The sequence below is a fragment of the Gallus gallus genome, chromosome 6 (assembly GCF_016699485.2).
Source record: "Gallus gallus isolate bGalGal1 chromosome 6, bGalGal1.mat.broiler.GRCg7b, whole genome shotgun sequence".
NCBI classification, from domain to species: Eukaryota; Metazoa; Chordata; class Aves; order Galliformes; family Phasianidae; genus Gallus; species Gallus gallus.
The window spans coordinates 34,789,831-34,807,183 of NC_052537.1; the positions used below are offsets into that span (position 1 = coordinate 34,789,831).

Consider the following 17,353-nt stretch of genomic DNA (forward strand, 5'->3'; position numbering starts at 1 on the left):
CATTTAAGAGTTCAGGACTGCTATTTATTTCCTGTAATTAGGATGAAGAAGCAACTTTCCTGGCATCTATCGATCATCCTCTCAGACTCAACAAATTGGTTTTGGTAAGGTGCTGATATTGTGTCACAGCAATGGAGATGCTTGAGAATTATAGTTTGTATTCTGGTCAGAATATAACTGGCCAGAGAATTTTCATAGGTGCAGGGGTGGCAATTTGAGGAACAGTAGAAGAAGTGGGACTGTTTGTTTGGGAAATGGCAGGTTAAATAAGGGAGTAATTTTAATGCAGCTTCTCTCTGTTGGTTGTATTTCTGTTATCAGGTACTTTGGCTAAACAGTTAACACCTGAGCTAACCAAAGGATTGAGAGTCATGTTTATGTCTTGAAGGCAGCTGTGATATCTCACTAGTTAGTGCCTTCCTACTGTTGAATTAACAAATAGAATTACAGTGTACGTGAGGACATACTACTTTGGGTCTAGCAGTTGAGGAATAGTTTTGCCCTGATAATCAGAAATACTGGACAGACAAAAATCATGAGGACTTCAAGTTCAGCCATTTGCTATAGCCTTTGAGGCAGAAATGCTAAGTCATGGCCTGAAGCAGTGATTGAGCACCTGGTGGGAAGGCAGGGCCAGCCCAGGGAGCTCAGCTGCATGCAATGTACCTGAGTGACTAGAAGGGCTGGAGCCAGGATCCACCCCTTCCCAGACCTCATTTAAGGGTTGGCAGTGGAGGTGATGGTATCCTGCTGGAAATCCTTGTTTGCCTGAGGCCTTCTAAAGGTAAGCAGCTTTTTTTTTTTCCTTTATTTCTGTGTCTACAGCTGCTGTATTTGGTCTTATCATCACTTGGTGCAGCCTGGGACTTTGCCACCCTGCTATTATTGCTGTGCTGTCCATCATGTTATAGTGCTATAGCCTGATAGAAATATTCTTTTGAAACTGATGCAGATGGTGGTAATGGAGGGTGGATACAGCACTTCCTGATGAAGCAGAGTGCAGTGGGGGTATCAGTTAGAGATGCTACTCTGGCTCCTGAAGGGAAGTGCTTTGTTATGGATTTTGTGAACGTTGGCCCTCAGGATTGCTCTGTGGGTTTTCTCCTCTTCATCTGCTCTGCATTGTGGACAGGAGTTGGATTCTGGATCCCAGACCATGGGTTATGGTGGAATTCCTTGTTTTCAGGAACAGTCAAATGCAAAAAGTAATTTTGAATTATTTACTGTAATGTGAAAGACCCTTAATGTAAATTCAAATTAAATCTGCGTTTAATCAAACTGAAGGTATATTTTAGTGCTGAAAACCCTGGCTGCAACGAGACTGTTAAGCAGAATTACTGTGGAAGGTGTAAGAGGTGAACATCTTTATGTGCAAGTCATCAAGCCAATGCTGGCTGCTAGGTTTGTGGCGCTTGGTTTAGGAGATGAAACTCGCTGCTCTTTCGAATCCTCAGCATCTGAACCTTAGAAAAGCAGTCTAAGTGGTATGTCACTGTTTCCTCGTGGTGCTCAGCATAATTTAGGGGCTGTACCCTTTGGAGGAGCATAGGGCCAATGAGGCACACGCTGCTGCACAGTCACGGTAGCACGCCTGGAAAATGAGGCTCCTCCATACAGGGCATTAACTCATAAATCATGCTAATGTTCTCACTGATAAATCTTCCACTATGGAAACCTTTTGATGCTCGTCTGTTATTAATGACAAAAAGGACTCAGTTCTGTTGGCTGACAATGGTCTTCCAGTTTTATTTAGAGCATTTAGCAGTTCAAGAATGCAAACTTGGCTACCCTGTGCCTACGTCTTTATTTGAGCAGCTCTGGGGGTCATAGTGAAATATTCTCAAGAAGTCCCGTTGTTTTCCTTTGTTTTTTACTTAATAAACTTTAAATGCTGATACTTGGACACAAATTCATAGGTATTGCCATGGAGGTGATGTTCGGGTGCTACCACGTCAAAATGGCTCAGTTGATTTCTTTACATAAAGAAGCTGAGAAAGACAGAAGGCGGTTTTATTGGGGTTTATTACCTTTCTGCTCTAGGTTGCCACTGATTTCTGATTCTCACAGCTTCAGTAAGGCTGCTGTGCCTTCAGCGGAGCCATGCAGGTAGGGCAGGCTGCACGTCCAGCTGGCAGCAGTTAAGTGATGCCCAACCATTGGTTAACTTCAGCTGGTAGCATCTCAAGTCTGCTTCTTTGTATCTGCAGACTTGTAACAGACTTAAATCTTGATTAAAATTTCACTTTATTTTAAACCAGCACTACCTACAGTGGTGTATCCTTACTTCTGGAATATTTAAGTTAGTGCAAAGGTAAATTCATGTCTGAACAAAGGATACTGTTCTGTACTTTTGTACGGTGACCTTCATGTTTGAAGCTCCCAACCCAATTGCATATGTATGTGAATTTCTTGTGCAGGTTTATAAAAATAAAACTTTTAATATTGCTGCCCGGTGCATCTGATAAACAAGGCTGAACATAGTAGTGATTACTCAAGGTTTTCATCTACAAAGCTTACTTCAAGTTGGTTTTAACGCAGAGGGTTATTTATAGTGTTCTGTTACATGCTGCATCCTGTGTTTTGTTATAATGAAAAAGCTGTCCTCATATAACTAAGTTGTTATATTCACAGAATACATAGTATGAGGTTCAGTGCATCTAGTTTAGGGCTGTCACACAAATAAAAATGAAGAATGCATGCTGCTTTTTTCAAATATGTGAACTAGTGTGTTGGTTTTTCTTTTTACTGATACTTCTGCAGTGAGGTGCTGCTCCCCAAAAGTTCACCCGTTTCCACTCCTTGAGTAAGGAGATGGAGCAAGGAAGAGCTTGGTTCCAAAGGTGGATTTCTCTGCAGTGTCAGCAAATGTCTTGTAAGCGTAATTGGTGTGAGAGCTGCCAGTCAGTCCCTGGGAAAAAATGGAAATGTTTGAAGTACTTCAAGTTTCTGAGTTCTGCTTCTTTTACTTTAAGAACAGGTTCAGAATGTGGAGTAAGAACTGCTAATCTCCTTTCTTTTCTTTACAAGGCAACTTGGTCATAGATTGGGCAGACTTCACAGAGCTTTGGGTCAGACTGTACATTTGGGCAGATACTGGTGAAAATAAGCTTATGCTGTTGTCTCTGGAGGTATAAAGCAAATTGCAGGTTAGCCATATGGTCAAAGTGATGTTAAAACTCAAGAAACCTTGCTGGTCTTCTTAGCTTCTGGTTTCTCTTTGGAGTAGAGGCCCTTTTTGTCTGTTTGCATTGTTCTTAGATTCGCGGAAGGTTGGGTTGGAGGAGCCTATCTGGTTTCTGCCCCCACCAGGTCGATGTTCCCCTTGTGGTGTGATCCTGACAATGGAGTTTGGTGTTGGGTGGCTGCAATGAGCATGTTCTGTCCTTTCTTAATGATCTTACAAGCTCAACTGGAGCAGCTCCTGATTCAGACTGTAAAGCCACGATGAATTTGATGTGTTTTTGGTGGTGTCTTGAACAATACTGAAAAATGCATGATGTGTTTTCAACTCTGTATTCTATCAGTAACCATAAAACCAGGCTGGTAACAATGGGAATAAAAATTGTTGTTTTTACTAAGGAATGATTGATTTTTTTCATATGTTTTTCCAGCAGACATGTTCTGTTTGTGTTTCAGCAGCTATTTGCATAACGCTGCTGCTGGGAGCCAGTGACTGTGCTCTGTTGTCATAATCATTCTTTTGATATCGGCATCAGAACGCTTCATGTCAGGCATTACTGCTGAACCAGCCACAAAGCTTCCATTGCTTGTGACTTTTATGAAGGTCACTGCTCTCTTAACTTTCTTGTTTTTCAAGGACTGATTGAGTTGATGGCTTTTTATTATGGATAGTTCTAAGTTAGCTAAAGGTGTAGTCAAAGAAACTCGAAATACTCTATTTCCATGGTTCTTTTTCTTTTCCAAATTGGTTTTGAAAACTGCACAGCATATCTTGAGATGAGTACTGGATGGTGAAAACATACCCAATGACAGTTGTTTGGTTTTATGAACAGATGACTTCCAAAGAGGGAACATCACAGTGCCAGGAGAAGCATGCGGTTCTGCTCAGCCCTGTGGGAAAACTGGAGATATCTGGGTGTGAAACAGGAGTACACGAAATAAAACTCCCCAGACTGAGTGTGCTGCCAAATGGGTAAGTTTGTGTTCTATTGATCCTGTGTTTGAGCAAGCGGTAAACAGATTGTCCAGAGGATCTGAAGGCAGGCTGTGTGTGCTTGTCTTCACCAGCCATGTTGAAAGTATAGTGCTTTTCAGTGGGAGAGCAAAGCGGCCTCCAGCACCATCAAGGAGTGGCCCTTCCAAAATGCATTTCTTTCTCTTCAATACTAGCTAAGAAACCAAGCTGAGACAAGTGTTCTTAAAGGATGTTGTGAAGATGCGTCCTGTTGCCTAATTTTGGACATACATGTGAATCTGTCACTGAGGAGTAATGCTTCAATGTCTGTTTTGCACACCTGAATCTAGATGTGTGTGCCCAGGCAGGCAGAACTAAGGTTGAATGATTAGTTATGGAAACTGATAAAGAGAGCTCTGATTTGCTTTTCATATTTATGATGTCTCCTGAAGTTCACAGCACAGGTATTTGTGGTGGTGGAGGTAATGCCTCAAATACAAGACTGGTGGAGGAGGTGTTGGCACCTTTTATGGTTAAACAGACGTGCTTTTCAGTCTGCTGAAATATTGTGCTGTTTGGATTCTTTTTGTCTGTGTTTTTTTCCTTGTTTGTGAGGGAAAAACTGACTTCTTAGAAGGACCACAGAAATCTTTCATAGGGATGTTCCTTTTCTGGCGTGGATTTGCTATGCCGAAGTCACACGTTGCAGATATCAAAGTTCTTTGCCAAAGCCTCTGCCAAAACTGAAGTTAGTAGTACAGCTTACTAAGGCTTGTTTCTTCAGCTGTTTTCTGGTGATGAAGCTGCAACATTTGCCTTGGTGCTTTTGGTAATGAGCTGCAGCCTTTGCGGTGTTTTTTTTCTGATAGGACTCAAACAGGTTTTATTTCCTTCTCTCCACGTTGTCCTCCCTGCTCTGCTTTTCACTTGATAACTTTTCCTTTGATTTGTAGCGTTTCCCCTTTTCCTGTTTTTCTATTTTATTACCCTTGTAGTTTAAGTGTGCGTAGCATTAATCACAAATACAAAGCATAATGTGAATTCTGGCTGAAATATGTTTTTTCCTCTAATTCTAAAACCCTCAAGCCTCTGGATTTGACAGTTTTGCCAACTACAGTGATATGGAAATCAGTGCTTGAGTTTCCTTCATATGCTGATTGCGGTATTGGATTTCTGCTGATGAGGAATGGAAGTAAAATGGTATTTAGGACAGAGTTGAAGCTCGCCTTTGCTACAGGACAGCTTCTGGCTGAAGAACAACTAAAGCAAGTGATGGCTCTTCACCTTTGAGAGGAGAATGTGTCAGAGCAGGTGGCAGGATAGCAAGAGGAAGCTCTATGTGCTCAAACATGGTGACTATAAGAAATGTGGTTTTATATGTTGGTAGAAATAAAGGAAATTGCTTGAAAACAAAAGCAGTCATAAAGTTACAGATATTAACGGATAAAGGCTTCAAGTGAACAGCTGCAGTATTGGATGAACATAATTCAGGGCTATTGATTGGTGAAGGCCAAAAAGGTAACTGGGGAGGAGGTGTTGTGCTGGGTGCATGTGTGGTTCTGCTGGGTGTGGAGAGCAAAGGTCTGTTGTTATGGCTCTTACCTTTAATGCTGAGGCTTTTAATGTTTCCCTGTCCTTTCTTCTGAACAGTGTTTTTAGGGACAGTGTGGTGATGTTAGAGCTGGTGGGAAGGCTGAACAGAGAAACTGGGACTTTCAGGCACACAGACTTTTTTCCAGGAAAATACATGTGTGCCCAGAACATCCACTGCTTCCTTTACTCATTCCTGCACAAATGAAAGATGCTCCTGCTTGCAAGCATTATTGCAGCTGTCCCTAAGCAAGCCTAGCTGTACAGCAAGGCTGTCTTGTACAAGGTTTGCTTCTGCTTTCCTTGCTGACAGGGTTTGCTGCTTGCTGATGTCATACAGCTGGGTTGGCTAGGGGAGGGATCTGCTGATTTTGCTCTTTTGGCAGCAGTCAGGGAATGTTAATTGTTTCCCTAATTCTTTGTGTTTCTGTCTGGTGGTGGTTCAACCAAACCTCTCTGTGGTTGGCTGCTGTAGTTTTCTGGCCTCCCAACAGTGATGAGGCTCTATGAGCATCTTGTTAGCACTTAACCTATCAGGCTGTGGGATTTGCCTGTGACGGTTATTATATTGCAGAGGGAGCATTACCAAAGAGTGATCCAGTAGTTAACAGCAAGCAGGATATCCTTACCATTACTTCAGGAACTTAAATCTGAAACGTGGACAGGAGGTGGGACTTCCTTTTGTCTTAACCAGCAATAAAGTTCTAAACATTTTAAAGCCCTCTGTAAATGTTTGTGCTGAAGTATAACATTTAATCTCTTCTACTCATCGCTAGTGAATAGCTGTTAAATCTGGCCTCATTATTTTTGACAGAATAAAATAAAAAGAAAACAGCACCCAGTGTTTCTGCTAACTGGCTAATAAACACTATGGTAAGAAGATTGGGTAGGGAAAAAAAAACCATAAGAAACATAAAAATTGATTTTAATGGACCCCTGTCAAAGAGAACCATAATGAGCACAAGTCTGGTAATAAATATTGGTATTCAGCACCACGGCTCCCAGGACTTCTCGTGTTGAATTGCATGTAACAATCAATATAGATCTTGGAGTTTTTTTAACAACAAAAATAAGTAAACCTTTGAAATATATAAATACTTCAGAGTTGCAGTCTGTCAGACAGCCCTGCTGCTGATGGGGAAATCGGATAGCAGTGCTTAATGGCATCATCGCCGTGCGGGGATCTCGCTCTGTTTTACAGCTTGTAAAATGCTACGCAATTAATCACCTGAGATTACAACCTGTTCTCTGATGGCTCTCCTTAAAACTTAAGAACACAGGCTATAATGTAGACTAAAAGGAGAAGCAACAAAGTAAAAATTCAGTTTTCAGTGCGCTTGAAAGAAATTGATCTATTAATGAGATGAAACTAATTGTAATAACCTGAGGTTATTCTGCTCCTCGTGAAACTGGCGGGGTTTAGGAGTCAGCACACGTAACAGCACAGTGAGCTCTGTTTGGGGAGGACGGGTTTTTAGTTGAGCTTTACATATAGAGAAAAGGGGAAAAAAAATGTTTCTTACGAAAAAGATTGATTTCAGCTAAATATATCTGTGAGAATTCTGATTTGCCCAATGCAGGCTAAAGCACGTAGATATCTTGTATATATGCTTTTAATACTGTATCAACCACTGTATTTTTTCCTCTGGCTGTATACAAATGTTACCTTTGAGCAGAACTGATGCTCAGTGCTTGCTGCCTGAAACACTGTGTCTGTCTGCTCCTGCCATCAGAAACCTTGTTGCTCTTCTCCTTCCTCCCTTACTGTGCCCCGAGTGCCTTCTGCAGTCCAGGACAGGTTTCCTTTGCTCCCTCATCTCTCCCACAGTGTTCCACTCTGGGATGGCTGTTCTGCAGTCTCTCATTGCTGAGCTGGAGGGGTGCACTGTCAGCTCTGTGCTCAGGGTATCACACATATGCCTTCTGTTAGCAGTAACAGAGTACACTGGTATTTCCCTGTGCTAAGTATGTGAAGCAGAACAGACTCTGGAAAGATGGGGATTTTGACTTAGCCAAGCAGGGAACAGTTCTCACTGTGTTGCAATAATAGGAGTTCTTTCAGGAGTCCCATCTTCTAGGTGGAGGTGGCTGCAGGGCTCCCTGCTGCTGGGCACTCATTGCGTGGCACTGCTCACTGGGTCAGCTGCTGTGCCAGCACTGCAAGGAGCTGCTCTCATTCTGCACGCCTTTCTTGGAGCTGAGGTTGGGCAGGTTGGCTGACATTAATGTGGCTTTGGTGGTCCAAGTGTGCATTTCTCAGTGTTGCACAGATACCCTGGGCTTCGTGCTATCTTCAGAGTAGAGATTCTTTGGGAAGCATTGTCTGCCCTCCATGCTTCTTGCAGGTTATTTGCCATTTATTTCTTGGTAGTGTTTCATTTCCTCGCATCGTACTGACAGTGATCAGAGAGAGAGAGGAAGAAGGAGCCCATTTGGCCATGCTTGTATTATTAATCTGCCTGGACCTTTCAGGGGTGAATCTGCAGTTCAGAAAGTTAGCCCATGTTTCTGTCTCTCTGCCAGATTAACAGTATCAGAAACTCTCCAGATTCTGTCTGAACGGGTTTCCAGCCATTACAGATTCAAAGAAAATCTCAAGTGTGTCAAAATGCAGCTAATGCAGCGGTGTATGGGAGTCTGATAAGAGCCTAGAACAATAACTTGGGGAGGTGTGAACCACTCCGCTCATCTCCGAGGTATTTAATCATAGCCAGTGATGATGGTTTAAATGTCAACTTTGCTAACTGTTTCATTCCTCATACTGTAAAATTTACTGTGAGTGATATCTCACTTTGATGCCACAAGTGGGAGGCATTTGGGAGACTGCCACTCCAGTTTTTCCAACAAGCACGAACCAAAGCTAAGAAAGTTACTGTAGCTCTTAGGGTTGTGCTCAAATCCAGCTGAAGGAGGTGGGTCTGCAACTACACACACAGCTGTTCTGAATAGGTTGCTGTTGTACCATGGACACCTGAAGTGAAGTGATGTAACTGAGCAGAGGGTTACTGGCAATAACATGAAAGAGTTGCAATTGTTCTCCATTCTGTTCTTCCTTAAAATTGTTGTGTGATGGTGGAGGTTTTGTAATTGTAGTGAGATGAAGTAAACAATTGGGAGATAAAGGAAAAAGGATTAATTAATGGCTTTATGAGAATTTCTCAATGTAAAGCAAGGGCAGAAAGGTCTACTATACCTCTCTGTAGCTTAAGGCAGTGGTTGTATCTCCTCTATATCCTCCAGGTCATTTCTTCAGGAAAGTTTTCATGTATGTGGATGAAACCACTGGGCTCCTTTTACGCTATTGATGGCTGTGTTTGCAGCCATTCTTGTTCACATAAAGCTATTTTGCTCGTTAGATCAGAAGGCCAAGACCACTGCCCACATGGGTTCCTCCTGTGATCCACACACGGTTTTTAGACCTTGTGAGTAATAACATTAGAAAAAAACAAACATGAACAACCTCAACATCACTCCAATTCCTGGAAAATCATAATTATTTTTGGCTTTCTCAACAGCAAGTACTATTGTGGTGTTTGTCCTCTGTAAGGTTGTAGTCCTGCTCCCATAAGGGCAGATGTTAGAACACTGACTGTGGATGCATCCAGCTGCATTGCTTTCCTGCCAGCTAAAACAGAGCACTTACCATTGTAAATACCATAATCATCCAAGCTGATGGCATTTATCAATGATCAAAGTATGCTTTGCATGGCACTTTGCTTTTTTATAGTTTAATGTATTTAATTACTGTTTACAGTGACTGGAAAATGGTTCATTAGATGGATCTTTTGTAGGCGTTAATATAAACAGATTAGGCTTGAGATACAGCCTGCAGTCGATGAGAGTCTGAATGTAGTAAGTCCTTTGGTTGGGCTGAGTGGGAGGCTTGGACTGCTCTACGTGTTCTGCTTCATTGGTGCTTTGTTCTCAGGAGCTTCAGAGTGCTGCTTGGTGACTGGAAGAGCATTGACCTTCTGGAGCGGGCCTTGCTGCTTATCTTTCCATTGGGCCATTCTGATCTGAGTATCATGCGGTGTTACTGAAAGGCCAAGGGACTGACAGTCCTCCAGCCATGCCTCTTTCTGATGGAATCCACGTTACTTCTTTTAGAGCTGCTTTTCTTGTGCCTTCTCCTAGAAAGTCACCTTCCCCTTGCTATCTGGTGGGAGCAGATGAAGTGCCGAGGAAGCTTTTTTTTTTCCTCCAAATCAGCTTGTTTGTGCTTCTGGGGAGCCTGCAGTAGCTAAGCTTGCAGCTAGCAGAGCAGTGTTTGGTTTATGCCAAAGAGGGCTTCCAAATAAATGCAGGCAGGACAGCGTGCTGTCGGGTCAACGTGCAGTTTGACACATTAGTTGTAAAGCTGGTGGAAACAAGGTTGTTTTCAGAATAACTGACTACAGGTGTAGCTATAATCTGAGGGCCTCAAGGGTTCCTGTGTGTATTTTGTCACTCTTGAGCACTGTAGTTTGGAAAGCCAAACCAACGCTGTCAAACGTGGTAGGCGAGATCAAGGTTTTTGGGTGCTTAGTTCCCTTGGGAGTGAGGGGAATGCCCAGTGTGTGAGTCAGCACAGCAGCGCACCCTTGCTCTGTGTTGGTGTGCTCTTCAGTCTGCTTTTCTCTTGCATTTTAACCCTTCTCCCTCCTGATAATGTTGATGTATGCGTATATTGATGTGTAAATTGAAAGCGCATTTTGTGAGTCTGTCTACAGTGGTCACCGAAAAGGGAAGGTCAGTCTTGCAATGCACATCTTTCTGTTTCCTATGCTTTTATTTCTGAGTATTCTGTAACTCATGGCACTGAGCTGTCACTGGTCTCACGGAGTTTTCTGCTACTTGGCTTAAGCATCTGCATGTTGTATTTCTAGGTAATAGGAAGAAGGTGCTTGTTACTTTCTTCAGATTACTGTGCAATACCAGAAGGTGGTGTATTTAAAGGGGGGAAGAAGAAAGAGGGGGGGAAAGAAAGGAATATTACTTTCTCTAGAAGAAGTGTCTACAAATATCTAGGCATCAATCTTGATTTCAGCAGATTCAATGGACGTGGCAGGAAGAGTTATTATATAGCATAGTCTTCCTTTTATTAAAAATAAACTGGGCTAGGTTTTTTCTACAGTTTCTTGTGGAGATGCTGTGGATTGTTTACGCTGCATCAAGGTAAGGCAACTTCTCATTGGAAATGGTGTTTCAAGAACTTAAAATAAGGTCTGAAACCACCTAAGAAGTTTAGAGTTTGTCAAAGCCTTACAGGTGGTACAGCTCAGGAGCTCAGTTGAGGATCATTGCTGAGGTGCTTTACAGGATAAGCTGTATCGGGGGCTGGGGGGGGACTTTTTATTGCCAATTTTGCAGAATTAAAAAAAAAAAATCACTTAAACTGAAGTGAAACTTGAGCAACTCCACTGTGATCAGTGCCACACTTTAGATGTATTATTTTTTCCTGGCAGCACTGCTGTGTTTCTATTCATCTGTCAAAGATGGTATTACAAGATTCAGATTGAAGAAATGTTCCTTGCAAATCTTACTTGTGTTGTTTCCCCCATAAGTGCAGCTGGAGCAGCCTTTAGCTCCATGTTACAATGAAACGACATTTCTACTGTGCAATTATGCATGCTGATAATCTGGTGTTTTAAGATCTGTAGTGCTAACATAGTGCTGCATCAAAATGTTAGCAGATCTGTATCAGGAGAAGCTCTGCTGCTCACCCTGTGTGTGTGTGTGTGTAAAGCTGGAGGGCTGGCCAGGAGTCTGGAGCAGGAAATGTTATAACCCAGAGATCACGTTTTACAACGATGATATTTTAAAATGGCAAAAATAACAACAACTGTATTAGATCATATAACTTGTGCAGACACCCACTTGAAAATACCGCGAATATGATGGGTTTATTTCCAGTGCAGAAGATATAGAGCTGGAGTGGTTATGGAAAATAATTTCACCAGAGGAGTGTGAGAATCTGTCTATGCAGCCTCGTGTCTTCAAGACATTTCTTAGAAAGGAAATCTTTTCCTGACACTCTGCCCCATCCTATCTGCAGATATTAGGCCTGATGTAAATTTACTAACTCCTTCCTAACTCAGAACGTGCGGGGAACCTTTCGACTTTGGTGCCAGACATAGATTAAACGCAGTGGAGCATTTTTCCATTGCAAATGCTTGCTATAAGGATGGGAAAAATGGTATAATGGTATGGATTATGTTTCTAATATAGATCAGAATTAGTGGGTATTCCTAAATATAGCGAGTCTGCATCCTGCTTTTTCTTCCCAGGCTCCTCTAGCCCTCCAAAAATATCTAGATAGAGAAACAGATACTGCTGAGGATGCTGTAATGCCAGAGCTGTTTTGGAAATAGTGGGGTGTAAGCATGAATGCCTGTGTAACAGGAACCCTTCTTGCAGCCCACTTCTGCAGTGGGCTCACCTTTGCAGTTAAATGGCAAATGATGTTCAGAGAGCCACACTAGGAAAGGAAGGGTTAAGTTCTAAATTCTTATCCTGTAGCTGTAAATGCCATTTTTCTTTCTTCACAAATGTAACCTTTTAACATTTATTTTTAGCTTTTGCATTAATATATGTAAAAATATTAAAAGCTCCTGTATATTACATTAAAAACTTATGTCAGCTGCCCTGCTTTTTCCTATTTATTAAAACTTTTCAAGCAGTGAAAACATTTTACTTGTTAATGAGGGGAAGAAGGAAAATTAATGACATAGAGCTTGGATCTTCCAAGATGTCTCCTTTTAACCATGCAAAACCAGCTCTTTTTCCTACACTATGTAGTTTAATTTCTGTGTTAGGGTTCAGTAAGCAAATGCAAATAGATTTAATGATTTGCATCAGTAGATCACTTCTCAGTTTAATATCCTCTGATATTTTGGTCAAGGACTTTTTCTTTGGAAGGCTAGTGCCATTCTGCAAAGTAAAAATATTAATAATGGGAGCATTGTTATGTTCAGCTAAAGCAAGGCAAATGTATAACTTATTCAAAAGCAGCATCTCGTATTATCTTCTCACTAAGATCATGCAGTGGAAAAGGTTATCCAGAAAAAGACACTTTAATTGTGAATTGCTGATCCTATTAAACATTTAATACTGGTTTCCATATCACATCTCATTCTGCATCAGAATTCAAACACTCAGATAAGAAGTGCCTTAGCCCTGGTGTAGGTGCCATGGAGCTCTGGTGCAGGTGGCATGGAGCAGCAGCCTGGGCTCAGAAGGCCTTATTCGGTCAAAAGAGATTCCTATTGGACTTAGAAGTATGTGAAGGTGGTTCAGTGTGCAGGAGGAAATCCTGTACCCAGAGAGTGGTGCAGCCCTGGCACTGCTGCCCACACCTGTGGTGTCCATCCCTGGTGGTACCTCCCATGGCTTGAGGGTGGCAGTGCTGTGGCTGGGGGTCCCTTCCCACCCAACCATGCTGGGATTCTGAGAAGTGATACATGCTCACAGATGTCTCTTTGCTCATTAGAATCAGTGCTTGTTGGTGATGGAAGCTTTTTGTGATTGCTTCTAAACTTCATACCATCCCTATTAGGTCATAAACAATAAATATGGACTATTTAGGGGACAATTCTGCTCGCACAAGTTCAGGGCAAGAAGTAGTAAAGCAGTGAGGAGACTTTAAAATGAGTTTGTACCTTATCAAGTGTTTGTTTTTGTTTGTTTCCCATCATCTTTATTGATGTGTCCAGCCTCACTTTTGTAATTGCACAGCTAGGTTCTGCTTGTGTTCTGACTGCAGTGATTAACACAGTGTCTGTGCAGTAGCCATCCTGCTTCTGTCAGTGCTTCATTCTGATTCTGTGCTCTTTTTGTTTGTATTTGTTTGTTTGCTGGGCACTATGGTGCAGATGTGTGTAGCAGCACTACTGATTTAGTGCACACGCACACATCTTATCCTGGTGATGCTGGGCAAACCTGGCTTGGTTTCAGCTTGGCTCTCATGGATTAGAAGGGCATCTGGCACTTACTTTTAGAGGCACAAATGGTGAACCTTTCCAGAGCTGGAAGGAATCCATTTCAAAAGGCAAGATTTTTACCAAATTCACTATATGGTGTTCCTGGACAACTAAATGTATTTCTTATCCTATATGAGAACCACATAAGAAAATTGCCTCCCTTTCAGCTGTTTAGGATTTTTTTTTTACTACAGAGTCTGGGAAATTAGCTTATTTTTCAGGTTTTGTACTTTAGTCCCATGCAGTGCAAAGGTGCAGGTTGGGACCATGGTTTAGCTGCTGTACAGACCATTCCCCAAAGGTAAAGTGGTGCTTTGTGTTGTGACGCTGGAATGCTCCTTACATCTACATTAACACATAATGGTAAGCTGTTTATTTTTGCCTTGCCCCGATCTTATGGCACTGGAGTTGCTCATATGAAGACTTGAAGGTCTGCTTTGGTGAGATAAGTACTTCGACTGTCCTTTGTGTTTCAATGAGAGATTTCTGAACTTTCTTAAAAGCAAAGTCAGTGCTTTGTCATAGTTGAGGAGTCTCCTGAAAAGTATGGTTGTTGGTTTCACAGGTGGGTCAGTCCATGGTAGCACAAAAGCCATTCCTGTGGGAGTGTGTGTGGCCATCAGATATTATTAATTTAAAAAACATTATGGAAATAGATCAAGTTGTTGATAATTGTAGTATTAGATGTAGAGCTCCTATGGTGCATGGTACTGTAGCAGATTGAAGGAGAAACTACAACCATACTGATCAGAATAGAGCTTTATGGAAAACTTCTTGTGATGGCCAGGTGCCCCTGGCAGCCTGGTTAGGGAGAAGGAGGATGGGGAACACTTCTGCCTTACTTTTTGAGACTCCTTGGGTTCACTGTGAAGGCTTGGGAAGAGTTCTTCATGTATAACCACAGTATGGAACAGTTGGTCATAAACATAAATCAGCTAGTATTAAGGTAATTGGAAATGTACTACCTCAATAATTTGAAATTAGTCGTTTTTCACAGCTCATGAATGTTCTTCACCTCTGAAAATAGTTTGTTCTAATTTTAAACACTGACATGAACACTTGAATATAGAAAATGTCTTCTACCTATGTATTCAAAAGTCTGTACTGGCCTGATCTCCGTGTCATACCCTTTCCCTCTGCCCTACACAGCCTGCACTAATTCTCTCAATTGTGATTGAATTCTTGGAAATGGTCTGATTTTCATCTGCTGATGGTGGCAGGTACAATGACACAAGGCATGTGTTTATCTTCTGTGGGCTTCTATTTGTTGCATGGTTTTGTAGGCTTTTTTACTTGAAGTTTTTGGAAGTTTTCAGCTCTCACTCCTCTGCTAAAGCAGATCCCCATTTTACTTGGCTGCAGCACTAGCTGCGATTGCTGCTGGTTGTGGTCGGGATCACCTATCAACTCCTGCAGGTCAGGAGTTCTCTGTGTGCTGGGTAATATTGCTTGTGACTCTGAGCTTGTCCAGATGCTCTTCATTTATTCAGATATCCTCTGGGTTTTAAGATTTATGCCTTAGTGTGGAACAGAGGATATCCTCAGAGTTGGGATAGCATGTCTCGTTTCCTGTCTGTTCTGGGAAATACTTTTTTTTAGTTCCTTTTTGTAGAACTTATAGCAATAACAAATGCAGGCAACAAAAGAATACAGGACCAAAATTATGGTCGTGGTATGCATGACTTCTAGTGCATGCAGGTAACTTGAAAAGGAACAAAGGATATTTTGCCTGAATTGATGATAAAGCAAAGAGGCGCCAAAGAGTCCAAAACAACCCTTGGTATAATGAAGCCAAAGGAGAACAAACAGTACCACAAATACACCTTCTTGATAACGCTTTCTACCTGCTCATAGGGCTGATACATGTTCACATCTTCAGTGAGTCAGGCTTTTAATCTTCCCTGTGATGTGGATCTGGAATCCTGACTCTTTGGATGTGTTTGCTTCACTATGTAAAGTGAAACGTTGTCTTCTGAAGGCAGATATGGTGTTCTCTACACTGTCCCTTGTAGACCAGCATGTAGGGTAAAAATGCTGCTGTTATGGTTGTGGGATTCTGTGTTGCCAAGAGGCAGGGGAGGGCTGCTTCAGGTTTTCAGCATTTGGGTTGCTAAAGGTATTTTGGAATTACATTGCTTGATTATTATGGCAAGCTTTTAGCATGGGTATCATCTTAATTCTTAGTTCTACTAAATATTTCAATAAAAGAATGTGAATGAGCATATATTTACTAATTTATTAAGCAACGACCTTGCTGAAATAATGAAACGTACACTAGCAATTGTGACTCTTCTGTGTGTTAAATTTTTGCTTTGTCTCAGTTCACATTACATCTGTCTTCACTCAGTACTTCTCTTTCAGGTCTATCATTTTGTTATCAGAAATCCATAGTAATTGGGATAACTTATGGTCAAGTTAACTTTCACTCACTCAACTACAGGCTCTGTCAGGCTAGCATTTGCCAAATTGAAAGGTCTGCTTTGTTTTGGACACTACGAGAGACATCTGTGTGCATTAATTGGGATGCATCTTTTTCATTCATCTAGCACTTATAATTTGGGTCCTGTTAAGTACTGACTTCCCATCTGGAGTAAACTTTCCAACTGGCAATGAGTTATGTTTTGAAAATAGTCATATTTCTCTAAATATTGTGTCATCATTTAAAATAAAGTTTGTGGTGTTCTTGCTAAGTAATCCAGCACTCAGTGTCCTCATTTACATTCCCAACACTGTAATGAAGATGGCAGCATTCAGTCCGTGTAGAGGTGGGCAGTGTTATGTCTTGAATAGAGCGGCACTCTTTCTAAGCCTCTTAAGGAGTTTTTGCATTGCAAGGTTATCCCTTGTGATAAATGCTATACATTTCTCTTTATCTGCTGGTGGGTACTGAGGGCAGGACAATAGCCCCAGCATCATGGATGCAAATCAACGGCTTTGCCTGTGATGTGCATCCTACCGTTGCTGTGTGTTGCCAAAGAGGCTTTTGAATAGTAGTGCTTCAGGATCTTCCTGCTGCTGTTCTGCTTTTTACCATGACACTTGGCTATTGCTACCTGAGATTCATCAGCTTGTTTGGCTGCTTTCTTTTCTTTGTGCGTGGTCTCCTCCATTCTGGGTTTGGGATAGACATGGAACTGCACTTGTTACATTTTTCCCAGTAAATTTCTCTGTAAAAATTGTCTTTGTAGTTACAGTGTCATCTCTGTTACAAGAGGGAATACACTTGCTGTTGCACCTCTGCTCTACATAACCATGCTTAGGTTTGTCCTTTTGATGTAGATCCAACAAAGTCTTGAATCATCTATTTGCTAAAACATTCTTTCTAGTTCCAGTACTGTAACCATTTATTTCTGTCACACATGTAATGTGGGAGGTACTGTGCGGGGTCCCGGGCTCCTGGAGTTGTTGTGGGTCTGGCTGTTACATTTGAAAAGACCTACTTGTATCTCACAGTGAGTTTGAGTAGTGCAGGAACTTCTGATATTGTGCGTTAAAATTGCTCTTACTTTCATTCCTTGGTCTCAAAATTGGAGGAAAATGATTTTCATCTCTTTTGTAATCCAGTCCAACTGAGATTTATTACCTTTGTTTTTCCTTTGCTAAACTACGCGTTGAGCAAAATATATCTATTGGCTTTTGATTTCTTTAGTATGAATTAATTGGAAGAATT

The 17,353-nt window shown here is 41.6% G+C and overlaps 1 protein-coding gene across 6 annotated transcripts in view; it reads left to right on the forward strand.

The window, feature by feature from the left end:
• Positions 1–17,353, forward strand: part of MGMT (O-6-methylguanine-DNA methyltransferase) — a 141,791-nt gene that overhangs the window by 15,814 nt on the left and 108,624 nt on the right. For all 6 annotated transcript variants that reach the window (XM_025152041.3, XM_025152042.3, XM_046943093.1 and 3 more), the window contains exon 3: positions 4,014–4,153. In XM_025152041.3, the coding sequence (XP_025007809.1) occupies positions 4,014–4,153 (140 nt within the window). The remainder of the gene's footprint in view (positions 1–4,013; positions 4,154–17,353) is intronic.